The 13,331-nt window shown below is 48.8% G+C and overlaps 1 protein-coding gene across 7 annotated transcripts in view; it reads right to left on the reverse strand.

The window, feature by feature from the left end:
* Nucleotides 1-13,331, reverse strand: part of FNDC3A (fibronectin type III domain containing 3A) — a 459,441-nt gene that overhangs the window by 45,625 nt on the left and 400,485 nt on the right. For all 7 annotated transcript variants that reach the window (XM_073613177.1, XM_073613181.1, XM_073613178.1 and 4 more), the window contains 2 exons: nucleotides 10,677-10,843; nucleotides 4,594-4,721 (listed from right to left, as the gene is read on the reverse strand). In XM_073613177.1, the coding sequence (XP_073469278.1) occupies nucleotides 4,594-4,721; nucleotides 10,677-10,843 (295 nt within the window). The remainder of the gene's footprint in view (nucleotides 1-4,593; nucleotides 4,722-10,676; nucleotides 10,844-13,331) is intronic.

Raw genomic sequence — 13,331 nt, forward strand, 5'->3', positions numbered from 1 at the left:
CTATAAACAAAAAAAGAGCGACAATTTTGAAAAAAAAAAAAACACACAATATTTTTTACTTTTTGCTGTAATAAATATCCCATTAAAAAAAAAAAAAAAATTATTTTCCTCAGTTTAGGCTGATGTGTATTCTTCTAAATATTTTTAGTAAAAAAAAAAAAAAATCGCAATAAGCGTATATTGATTGGTTTGCGCAAAAGTTATAGCGTCTACAAAATAGGGGATACATTTATGGCATTTTTATTGTTACTTTTTTTTTTTTTTTTTACTAGTAATGACAGCGATGTGTGATTTTTATCGTGACTGCGATATTGCGGCGGACACTTCTGACACTATTTTGGGACCAGTCACATTTATACAGCGATCAGAGCTATAAAAATGCACTGATTACTGTGTAAATGTGACTGGCAGGGAAGGGGTTAACACTAGAGGGCGAGGAAGGGGGTTAAATGTGTATCCTAGGGAGTGATTCTAACTGTAGGGGGAGGGGACTCACAAGGGGAGGAGACCGATTCTCTGTACTGGGAACACACCATCGGTCTCCTCTCCTCTGACAGGACATGGATCTGTGTGTTTACGCAGACAGATCCATGGTCCTGCTGTGTTCACGGGCAATCGCGGGTGCCCGGCGGATATTGTGGCCTCCTGGAGGCTCAGGAAGTAAAAGATGTCATATGACGGCGGCCCGGAGGGACAAAGGGTTCCTGTCGCCATCATATCACTATGCGCGGTAGGAAAGTGGTTAAACATGTAACCGAGCTCCATATACCATGCGACCCAAAATATTGTTTGTTAGGTTTGGTTGAGCAACTGTCAGTGACCATGGCCAGGAGAATACTCGTTAACCTCTTACTGTTTTACGCTCGTAAAACCATCACAATGAATTGGAAGCATCCATCCCCTCCTATCTACTTCTGGAAGGGTCTGATAAATGCCAGTCTACCCTTGTATAAGGCCACCTATGCGAATAGGGGCTGCCCCAATAAATGTAATAAGGTTTGGGCATGTTGGCTTGATGAATCCACTACAACAAGCGACAATCAAGCCTATTCTAGTTAAAGCATAGTCTCTGACCACACACTCAATCCTGACGTAACCACCTTAATTTGTATCCTGATATCCCAGGTTTGAGCATACTTAACCCTGAACCGAACCCTCTTGCCACATTGGGGCAGTAGTTTATTTGATTGTTTTGTTTAGTTCTCATGTCATGTTGTTCTTCCATTGAAGTCTATCACATGCAAAACGCTGCATTTTGCAGGCAAAAAAGTCCCAGACCCTTTCCAAAAATGCAGAGGCACAAAAATGCATTGATTTGGGTGTGTTCCATAGGAACCCATGTTAAAAAAATGAAATGCATTTCTGCAAAATGCAAAAAGCATCAAAAAATGCATTAGTGTGAATCGAGCATTAGGTTGAGTTGATGTCGCTACTTCATACAGAATGTGCCTTGACCATAAGCAAACATGGAAACATTAGGGAAACATAGGATTGACCACACAAGAGGAAAATAACTTGGACTTTCATATATGTATGGTGTATAGGCCAAGGCCAGATCTAGGGGGTTGCTGGGGTGGGCTGCGCCCCCCCAAAGTCCCCCGACTTTGTTCCTGGAGGCTGAGCTCTTTTCTACAAAGCCATGAGCTGCACAGTGTGTATATGGTTACTGCAGCTACACTGCTGTTCCGACCATGGAATTTCATAGGTCAAAACTGCAACATAGGAGCCAGCTTTACAGTGTGCTGATCATGGCTGTATGAAAAGGAATGTGATCTCACCTGTGTGTAGGAGGAGATGCGTGATGTGCTGCAATAGGAAAAGAGCTCTACCCTCTGCCCTGCCAGCCATGAGCCCTGTCCTCTGCCCTGCCAGCCATGAGACCTGTTCTCTGCCCTGCCAGCCATGAGCCCTGTCCTCTGCCCTGCCAGCCATGAGCCCTGTCCTCTGCCCTGCCAGCCATGAGACCTGTTCTCTGCCCTGCCAGCCATGATCCCTGTCCTCTGCCCCGCCAGCCATGAGCCCTACCAGCCATGAGTCCTGCCCTCTGCCCTGCCAGCCATGAGCCCTGCCCTCTGCTTCTCTAGTGGTAACCCCTGTCCACCACCCTGCCAGCAGTGACCCCTATCCTCAGCTCAGCTGACCCCGGTTCTCTGCCCTACCTGTTCCTGTACAATGCCCTGCTGACCTTCCATCCTTTGCCCTGCTGCCTCCTTAAACTTCCCTAAAAACCAAAAGCCCTGTCCTCTGCCCCGCCAGCCATGAGCCCTGTCCTCTGCCCCGCCAGCCATGAGCCCTGTCCTCTGCCCCGCCAGCCATGAGCCCTGTCCTCTGCCCCGCCAGCCATGAGCCCTGTCCTCTGCCCCGCCAGCCATGAGCCCTGTCCTCTGCCCCGCCAGCCATGAGCCCTGTCCTCTGCCCCGCCAGCCATGAGCCCTGTCCTCTGCCCCGCCAGCCATGAGCCCTGTCCTCTGCCCCGCCAGCCATGAGCCCTGTCCTCTGCCCCGCCAGCCATGAGCCCTGTCCTCTGCCCCGCCAGCCATGAGCCCTGTCCTCTGCCCCGCCAGCCATGAGCCCTGTCCTCTGCCCCGCCAGCCATGAGCCCTGTCCTCTGCCCCGCCAGCCATGAGCCCTGTCCTCTGCCCCGCCAGCCATGAGCCCTGTCCTCTGCCCCGCCAGCCATGAGCCCTGTCCTCTGCCCCGCCAGCCATGAGCCCTGTCCTCTGCCCCGCCAGCCATGAGCCCTGTCCTCTGCCCCGCCAGCCATGAGCCCTGTCCTCTGCCCCGCCAGCCATGAGCCCTGTCCTCTGCCCCGCCAGCCATGAGCCCTGTCCTCTGCCCCGCCAGCCATGAGCCCTGTCCTCTGCCCCGCCAGCCATGAGCCCTGTCCTCTGCCCCGCCAGCCATGAGCCCTGTCCTCTGCCCCGCCAGCCATGAGCCCTGTCCTCTGCCCCGCCAGCCATGAGCCCTGTCCTCTGCCCCGCCAGCCATGAGCCCTGTCCTCTGCCCCGCCAGCCATGAGCCCTGTCCTCTGCCCCGCCAGCCATGAGCCCTGTCCTCTGCCCCGCCAGCCATGAGCCCTGTCCTCTGCCCCGCCAGCCATGAGCCCTGTCCTCTGCCCCGCCAGCCATGAGCCCTGTCCTCTGCCCCGCCAGCCATGAGCCCTGTCCTCTGCCCCGCCAGCCATGAGCCCTGTCCTCTGCCCCGCCAGCCATGAGCCCTGTCCTCTGCCCCGCCAGCCATGAGCCCTGTCCTCTGCCCCGCCAGCCATGAGCCCTGTCCTCTGCCCCGCCAGCCATGAGCCCTGTCCTCTGCCCCGCCAGCCATGAGCCCTGTCCTCTGCCCCGCCAGCCATGAGCCCTGTCCTCTGCCCCGCCAGCCATGAGCCCTGTCCTCTGCCCCGCCAGCCATGAGCCCTGTCCTCTGCCCCGCCAGCCATGAGCCCTGTCCTCTGCCCCGCCAGCCATGAGCCCTGTCCTCTGCCCCGCCAGCCATGAGCCCTGTCCTCTGCCCCGCCAGCCATGAGCCCTGTCCTCTGCCCCGCCAGCCATGAGCCCTGCCCTCTGCCCCGCCAGCCATGAGTCCTGCCCTCTGCTTCTCTAGTGGTAACCCCTGTCCACCGCCCTGCCAGCAGTGACCCCTATCCTCAGCTCAGCTGACCATGGTTCTCTGCCCTACCTGTTCCTGTACAATGCCCTGCTGACCTTCCTTCCTTTGCCCTGCTGCCCCCTTAAACTGCCCTAAAAAACAAAAGCTCCTGTACACCGCCTTACAAACTGCTGACCCTAGCATGTGCCCTGCTAACCTCCCATTCACTACCCCCCTGAGATTTTTTATTGCACCCCCAGATCAGATAGGCTAGATCCAGCCCTGATATAGGGGCTTTCGCTGGCTTCAGTGCATGTTGGAAAAGATAATCTAAACCTAAATTTTAACAATAGACTCATATTAAGACGGAGCAAGTTCTTGGCTAATATGATTAACGATCCAGCATTTCTTTTTTTTTTTTTTTAATGACCTTTGATGTTTGCAGCTGTACTAGAAGACAATTATTTTGTAGTTTACATTTGTTTTGTTACAACCTCCTATGAACACCCAGATAGGAGTCTTGGTAAAGTCAAAATGTTCCATCACAGAGGTGTGCATCATTATGTAAGTCTGGAGAACGCTGCATGTAATCACATTCCAAATGGAGCTCAGCCGCCAGTTGTCTTTACCAGGAACCCAATTTTTCAGAGCAGCTGAACAGGTTTACATTCTCAAAGCTTCGGGATGAATAAGCACCTTAGAAACTACAACCATTTTAAAACAGAGCACACGTATTTTGAGAGAGAAACTTAAACTCAATTTATTGGTAAGCCATTTTTCAGCAGTTCTTTACTACTACCTACTACCTACCAGGGCTAGAGATAAAGGGTTTTGCAATCTTACAGTTTTGTGTTCCAAACGGTAGGCAAGATCATCTCCTGATCAAGCTTGTGGTGTCAGGAAGGATGAACTACCAAAAGCGTGATCCTTAGAAATAAAGTTAAACTGTACTACAGTGTGTATAGCTCTACATAACTAATTATGTGTAACTAGAAATGTGATACCTACCTGTTTGAAGTCAGAGTCTTTTCCAGCCATCATCTGTAGAATATAGATCACAGGATCCCCCTTCATTGGAGGCAGAGACTCCCATGTAACTTCACAGGTATGCTCATTTATTCGCTCTAGCCGTGGTGCTTGTAGGATATACAGAAAATGTAATCAGTTTATATAATATAAAGCCAAGAAATGTTTACTACTTACTTCTTCATATAACTATTACTGGTAATCTGCACCATCTTCTGGTTGAACATAATATGAATGATAAACTAAGCTGAACTGTGGTTGCTTTTACTACTGTGCATTGGAAAATAAAAATTCCCAAAAGTTCAGGGATTTCTTTGTTTTAAGTGGAGTAGGCCAGGATTTACTCACTTGCAAAAGGCAAAGCCACACAGCATATAAAACAAAGAAATAAGGAACTGTAAAGTGTCCAATCTTGCACCCACATTTCACAAAAAATAAAAAAGTAAAATCCACTTTGAGTGTAGTTGCTGTTTAACCACTTGCCTTACGGGTCAATTCTGACACTTCTCTCATACATGTAAAAATCTGTGTGTCTTTTTTTTGCTAGAAAATTACTTAGAACCCCCAAACATTATATATTTTTTTTTAGCAGAGACCCTAGAGAATAAAATGGTGATCGTTTCAATTTTTTATGCCACACAGTTTTTGTGCAGTGTTTAGATAAAAAAAAAAAAAAATCAGTCTAATGTTTAAAAAAAATAAATGGCCTTGTTTACATTGGGGTGGGCAAAATAACCCAAGGCTAAACACAAGAGCCCTAACCAGGACACAGGAGCCTTAACCGGGTCACAGGAGCCCCATCTGAAATAAAAAATGTTTAAAGAAAAAACACCCCTTAAAGAGGGAACCCCCCCTCTTAAACAGCAGCCTGCAAAACCTTACAAATAAAAGAAGCATCCACAGATGCCAAAATATCTACTTTATAGAATTTAGTGAAGGTATGCACTGACGACCAAGTGGCCGCCTTGCAAACTTGTGATATTGACGCTCGAGGACGGAAGGCCCAAGAAGTATTAAGCGTCCGAGTAGAATGCGCCGTTGAATCGCACAAACCACATCCAAGTTATGCAAAGCAAATTCCTTGGGATGAGCTGGCTTGGGACACAAGGACGGCAACACAATGGGGGTTATTTACTAAAGGAAAATCCACTTTGCACTGCAAGTGCACTTGGAAGTAAAGTTGCTGTAGATCCGAGGGGGACATGCAAGGAAAATAAAAAAACAGCATTTTAGTTTGCACATGATTGGATGATAAAATCAGCAGGGCTTCCACTCATTTCAGATCTACCCCTTAGATTTAGAGCGACTGCACTTCCAAGTGCACTTGCAGTGCAAAGTGGATTTGCCTTTCGTAAATAACCCAAAATATCCTCATTCAAATGGAAGTCAGAGACAACCTTGGGTATAAATGATTTATACCCTTCTTGGGTATAAATGGAACGAAGAACCACTTTATCCCTATGGAGTACTAAATATGGACTACGACAGGATAATGCCGCCAACTCCAAAACCCTGCGGGCCGAGGTAATAACCACCAGGAATGCCACCTTCTGGGACAACGTAGGGGAATCTCCCGAATATTCTCGAATGGAGGTTTCTGGAGAACCGATAGCACTAAGTTTAAATCCCATGGCGGCAAAAGAGACCGTAGAGGTGGAGCCACATGTCGGACTCCTTGAATGAAGGTACGAACTAAAGAGTGAGTTGCTAGGGGTCGCTGAAAGAAGACTGCTAAGGCAGACACCAGGCCCTTGATGGTGCTCAAAACCAACTTCTGCTCAAGATCCGAGCCACAGAAAAGGATCGAGGATGAACGCCAATCGACTCACACCAAGAAATGTACGCTTTCCACGTACGATGGTATATCTTACTAGAAGTCGACTTCCTCGCCTTCACTATAGTAGGGATCACTGATCCCGACAGACCTCTATCTCTCAGTACCTGGCTTTCAATGGCTAGGCCATTAAAACCAGTTACTGTAAAGCAAGATGGAAGCTCAGCCCTCGGTGCAACTGGTCCTATTTTAGAGGTAGCTTCCAAGGGACATTAGCGTACTGAGAAAAGTTTGGTGACCACATAGGGTGACTTTGATTGTTCCCATTCCATATAGGTAAACCTATTAAAATAAAGCAGATAAGGAAGGGAGCGCCACAATTTGGACCCAGCAACACCAATGTCGGCGTCTATTTCATATATCCCGGGACAGGAAGAGAAGCATAGGGGAGGAAGAGGAGAAGAGTTCTGGCATCTCCATGAGGTTTCGGCCGTCTCTAGCGGCTCACTAGACTAACAAAAAATGGCCGCCGTGACATCATCGGCTTCACAAACATGGCCACCGGCCGGAGACCAGCCAGACCAAGGGAAAATGGCCGCCGTGATGTCATTGGACCACCCAAACATGGCACCAGGCTGTTTGATACGCTGAAGCATGCTGCCAGGATCCTCTCTGTGCCTTCAACATCGCTGCACCCTCTGCAAGGGGATCCCCTTCCAAAACGGTACTGTACTCCAACCAGGCAGGGTGAACATTTAAGGGGACACCGCTGTGCACTCTGCACCGGGACCCCCAAACTGCACACTACCTCACACTGAACACACAGTAGGGGTCTCCCTACATGCTCCTAGGGGTCTCTTGCACTGGAACCCCCGCCATACCGCCAGGGCAGGACACACACACCCAGAAGGGGAATGGCGGGGGAGACCCCCAGGGGTCTCTGCTGCCTGCCCTGGGACACCCACCAATCCGTGGGTGGAGGGGGGATACCAGTTTAACCAAGGGACTTTAGGATGGGAGAAGGGATCCTGCAGGCAGGTCAGACCATCCCTGGAGGGTACCCGCGTCCACCCCAAACTGCACAAAAGGAGAAAGGGGGGACTGCACTTACTGATCCATGGTGCGGGTGACCCTCCAGACAGAACTCCTTACTGCCGAAGTGGGGGCTGTTGGCCAAGGGACCGCTGCGACTCGGACCAGTGCCATTTGTATGTGACCCTGCAAGACGTTTAACTTGCGGGTCAGCCTCCGTCTGTTGAGCTATGTCACGGCCAACCTAGCGCATAGCTGCGGTCTGCACACGCTCGCTAGCTGGACTGGGGAGACCACTGGATCTAGATTATCCAGCTCGTCGCCCAGTCCAGGAGTTGATTGCAGATCTTGCAGGAGAAAATGCATGGAAGAAAGAGACAAAAAGTAAAATTTGCTAGGACCAAAAGATCCCAGCAAGGAGCTAGGTCCTTACTCCTGACTAGACAGAAAAAACAGAATACCTAGAGAAGGGAGGGGTTATATACTGACTGACTGAGGACAGCCCATGGGCGTAGCCAGGTGTTTTTTGTTCTGCCTAGTCCTACTCCTGCTGAGGCGATATAACCCAATGGTCTAGATTAGGGAGGCACTGTGTCCGTCGATGAATGAAAGAGAAAAAGTATTTGATCCCCTGCTAATTTGTTATGTTTGCTCACTGACAAAGAAATGATCAGTCCAATTTTAATGGTAGGTTTATTTGACAGGGAGAACAACAACAAAAAATCCAGAAAAATGCATTTTGAAAAAGTTATAAATTGATTTGCATTTTTTTTTGAGTGAAATAAGTATTTGACCCCTTCGCAAAACATGACTTAGTACTTGGTGGCAAAACCTTTGTTGGCAATCACAGAGGTCAGACGATGGTAAGCAATTTTTCGCAGGCAATGGCTGGTGTTGGCGCTTCAATCATTATGGCACCATGGTTGATATGGTGTTAGGGTGATTGAAGCGCATTGTTTCTATTGTTACATTCTAATATATAATGAAGTGGTTCAACTCACCATAATGCAGAATCACTGGGAGCCCTGGGCATGTCACTTGCCACTGTCGCCTGTCACCAGATACAGCATGTCACTTGCCACCGTCGTCTGTCACCAGATGTGGATTGTTACGTGCCATGTCGCCTACCACCAGATGTGGATTGTCACTTGCCACGTCACCTGCCACCAGATTTGGATTGTCACTTGCCAGGTCGCCTGCCACCAGATGTGGATTGTCACTTGCCACGTCGTCTGCCCCCAAATGTGGGTTGTCACTTGCCACGTTGCCTGCCACCAGATGTGGATTGTCACCTGCCACCATTTGCAGATTTTCACTCGCCATGTCACCTGCCAGCAGATGTGGGCTGTCACTTCACCTGGCACCAGATGTGGCTTGTCACTTGCCATGCCAGCCAGTGCCACCAAATGTGCATTGTCACTGCATTGCTGGCAGCACTGGTCCATTTAGTGAGGGCAGGAGAGCGGTGATGCGGGGCGGGCAGTGAGAGATTATGTCATCTTGCTGCTTCCGCCGTACCTCCGACATTGAAGATGCCCGCACTGTGAGGGCAGAAGAGCGCTGATGTGTGGCAGGCAGTGAGAGATTATGTCATCACTGTGCTCCCCACCGCACCTTGCTCCCACATTGAAGAGGCCCGGCTGTGAGGGCGGAAGAGCAATGATGTGGAGCGGGCGGAGAGAGATGATGCCATCTCTGGTCATCTGTCCGCTTTGCGCCTCTCTAATGCAGTCTGCCCCCTGCAGCCACTACCCGCTGGTTAGGCAGGGACCCTGCGGCAAGAGACTCGGGGCTATGGGCCCCATGTTAGGGGCTAAAGTCCCAATAGCCACCCCCTAGCGACGCCACTGGTTTGCCACCAGGTTTGCACACATCTCAAGAGGGATTTTGTCTCACTCCTCTTTGCAGATCCTCTTCAAGTCATTAAAGTTTTGAGGCTGACGTTTGGTAACTCAAACCTTCAGCTCCCTCCACATATTTTCTATGTGATTAAGGTCTGTAGACTGGCTAGGCCACTCCAGGACCTTAATGTGTTTCTTCTTGAGCCTTGGCCGTGTGTTTTGGCTCATTGTCATGCTGGAATATCCATTCACGACCCATTTTCAATGCCCTGGCTGAGGGAAGAAGGTTCTCACCCAAGATTTGGTGGTACATGGCCCTGTCCATCGTCACCTTGATGCGGTGAAGTTGTCCTGTCCCCTTAGCAGAAGAACACCCCCCAAGTATAATATTTCCACCTCCATGTTTGACGGTGAAGATGGTGTTCTTGGGGATCATAGGCAGCATTTCTCCTCCTCCAAAAACATTGAGTTGAGTTGATGCCAAAGAGCTTGATTTTGGTCTCATCTGCCCACAACACTTTTAACCAGTTCTCCTCTGAATCATTCAGATGTTCATTATAAATTTCAGACGGGCCTGTACATGTGCTTTGAGCGAGGAGACCTTGTGGGCGCTGCAGGATTTCAGTCCTTCACAGCATAGTGTGTTACCGAATGTTTTCTTGGTGACTATGAGATCCAGCTGCCTTGAGATCATTGATGAGATTCTCCTGTGTAGTTCTGGGCTGATTCCTCGCCGTTCTCATGATCATTGAAATTCCACGAGGTGAGATCTTGCATGGAGCCCCACACCGAGGGAGATTGACAGTTATTTTGTGTTTCTTCCATTTGCGAATAATCGCACCAACTGTCACCCTCTCACCAAGCTGCTTGGCGATGGTCTTATAGCCCCCAATCCAGCCTTGTGTAGGTCAATCTTTTTCCTGACATCCTAGGACAGCTATTTGGTCTTGGCCATGGTGGGGAGATTGGAATCTGATTGGTTGCTTCTGTGGACAGTTGTCTTTTATACAGGTAACAAGCGGAGATTAGGAGCACTCCCTAAGAGAGTGCTCCTAATCCCAGCTCGTTACCTGCATAGAAGACACCTGGGAGCCAGAAATCTCATTGGCTGATGGGGGATCAAATACTTATTTTACTAATTAAAACGCAAATAAATGTATAACTTTTTTGAAATGTGTTTTTTCTGGATATTTTTGTTGTTATTCTGTCTCTCACTGTTAAAATAAACCCATCATTAAAATTATAGACTGATCATTTCTTTGTCAGTGGGCAAATGTACAAAATCAGCAGGGAATCAAATACTTTTTTCCCTCACTGTAACCCTGGTATTCCACTTCTGACCGAGGACGTCATTTGTTTATGGCCCGGTTGGCAAGTAGTTAAACCTAACATTATGCTTTGTACATTAACACACTTACCTTTTAAGGCAGGAGGAATAGATTTTGGAGTTGTGAAAATATATTCAGGAGAAAAAGGTCCTTCACCGGCCTCATTGCATGCCTGAATACGAAACTTATAGGATGTGGACTCATTAAGTCTCTGTACTTTGTATGTGTGACATGGACCTCTGTATAAGGATATAAACCTGGAACAGAGATGAACACACATTTGTAGATTGGTTTATCAATATGAATTCACATCATGCAATATAACAAACTTTTATAACTGATCTGCAATTACTATAAAAGTGCATTAGCAGCAGTCAGCAGGTTCAAAGAGGTGAGGGTGCATGCATGTGGCCTCCTATATCTCATTTTGCTGCTGTAGCCACCCAGCTAACATCATTACAACTTAGGTTAGCATTGGAGAAAGATAAGGTACACCACGCAGGTGACAGGGTGTTTGTAAACTCGTTCTGTATCATAGTTCTTTAACAAATATCGGGCAGCCTATATGGCATATAAAGGGGATTGGGATAACTCAAACCACCCTATCATCCAAGACCTCCTATAGGTAGAAAAGCAGGGGGGTGGGGGGCGGGAGAGGAAGGGTGGGGTGGGGAGGGAGAAGGCAATGGCAACCCAGCAGGAATATGGCCGCATCGGGACAGGAACAGGAAATCCAGGAGAGGGAGGGGAGGAGGGGAGGGGAAGAAGGAGAAACGGGAGGCAACCACTCATAAGGTGCAAAGGAAACCACGAGGGGCAGCCATAACCCTGGGGAGAGGGGCCCAAATATAACAAAGTAGCACAGGCTCCCAGGTCAACACATGAAGATCCAGTAATCATTAATACAATAATGTGCCTAGCCTCTGTCCACGATGCCCATATTTTATCAATTTTTTGTGGACAATTACGCCCCATATAAGTAAGCTTATCTAAAAAGGTAGTACATTGTTTATCAGGGCCTTCTAAGCCAAAAGGCATAAGGGGGGTCAGGGAGCTTCCACGTGGATAAAATAATCTTCCTGACGTAGAAAGCAGCATAAAATACAAACAACTTAGTATGTTTAGTAGTAGCCAGATTATCAGTGATACCCAGAAGGAATATTAGCGGATCCATGTCCAAGTGAAGCCCAGCCACCCTGTTAATGTCAGCTACCACTGCTCGCCAACAGGTCTGGAGGAGAGGGCACGACCACACCATGTGAATAAAGGTCCCCACCAACTGCCTGCACTTCGGACATGTGTCTCCCATCCCCGGGTAGATAATGGACAGCTGTTGTCGAGTATAGTACACCAGATGTAAGAACTTCAGTTGTACAAAGCGATCCCTTGCAGATATAAGTGGGAAGCATTGTTGCAAACCCTCAGTCCAATCCTCCTCCAAGGCAGGGACATCCTGCTGCCACAAATTAAACAGTCTAAGCATTTTAGAGGTGTCTCTGCAGGTGAGAGTGAGATAAATGGAGGACAGCATCTGATCAATATCATTAGTCGTGAGGAGGGATTCGACCGAGTGGGCAGCAAGAATCACCCCATCGGGGAATTGTGCCCGGACAGCATGTCTGAGCTGCAAGTACCTAAAGAACATCCACAGAGGAAATTTTAAGTTACGTTTCATCTCAACAAACGAGAGAAGACGTCCCTCAGGTAAAATATGGCGCAGCGTCAATCTCATATCTAGCCCAGATCTGTGGATCTGCAATAGATTGGAAATGCGGTAAAGTAGGGTTGCCCCACAACAGGGTATGCGGAGAGACATTGCCAAGGTCTTGTAGATGCAGGGAAACTTGTTTCCAGACTGCAATCGTCGCCTTCATGGGGGTAGTGACCTAGGGGCTATATCTCGGGCCTCTTTATACTAGAGTTCTAAGTAAGATCCTAGGAGTGTCGCCTCCAAATTCACCGCTGGATTGGATATGTCTTGGGCAAACCACCTTACAGTAACCAGCACCGCCGCCTAATGATATTTCTTAAAGTTAGGCAGAGATAGTCCACTCTACGTCAAGGAAAGCTGCAGTGTAGATTTAGCCACTCTAGGTGTCGAGCTCGCCCAAACAAAGGAGGTGATGGCCTGATCTAATTTAATAAAAAAGGCATTAGGGATAGGGACCGGGGTGTGATGGAAGGCATAGAGGAACTTTGTAAGGAAGGGCATTTTAATTAGATTCACTCTCCCTACTGGGGTCAGTGGCAAAGCTTTCCACACCGAACAGCACCAAAGAAATTCTTGTAGGATAGGATATAGATTATCCTCTAAGCAACGTTTTGGGTCTTTTTGAATATATATTCCTAGGTACTTAAATCGTGACACCCATTTAAGGGGGACCTGTAAATTAGCTGGAGGAGTCCTATCAGATAGGGAGAACAGGAGTGATTTGTCCCAGTTCACTCCAATACCCAGGAGAAGGAGCCAAAGAGGTCAATGATAGCTAGAGCCGCAGTCAACGACTGTTGGGCATGTCTGAGATATAGAAGCGCGTCGTCGGCATATAAGGATACCTTTTCGACTAGTGGGGGAAAGGAAATACCCTGCACCTCCCCAGTGGTTCTCAGGAGCACCGCCAAAGGCTCAATAGCCAGTGCGAAGAGGGCCGGGGAAAGGGGACAGCCCTGCCTGGTACCTTGGTGGAGGGGAAAGGGGGCTGACAATAAACCATTGGTACGGACTGTGGCCAACAGGGCCAAATA

This window comes from Aquarana catesbeiana, linkage group LG02, assembly GCF_042186555.1.
Source record: "Aquarana catesbeiana isolate 2022-GZ linkage group LG02, ASM4218655v1, whole genome shotgun sequence".
NCBI lineage: Eukaryota > Metazoa > Chordata > Amphibia > Anura > Ranidae > Aquarana > Aquarana catesbeiana.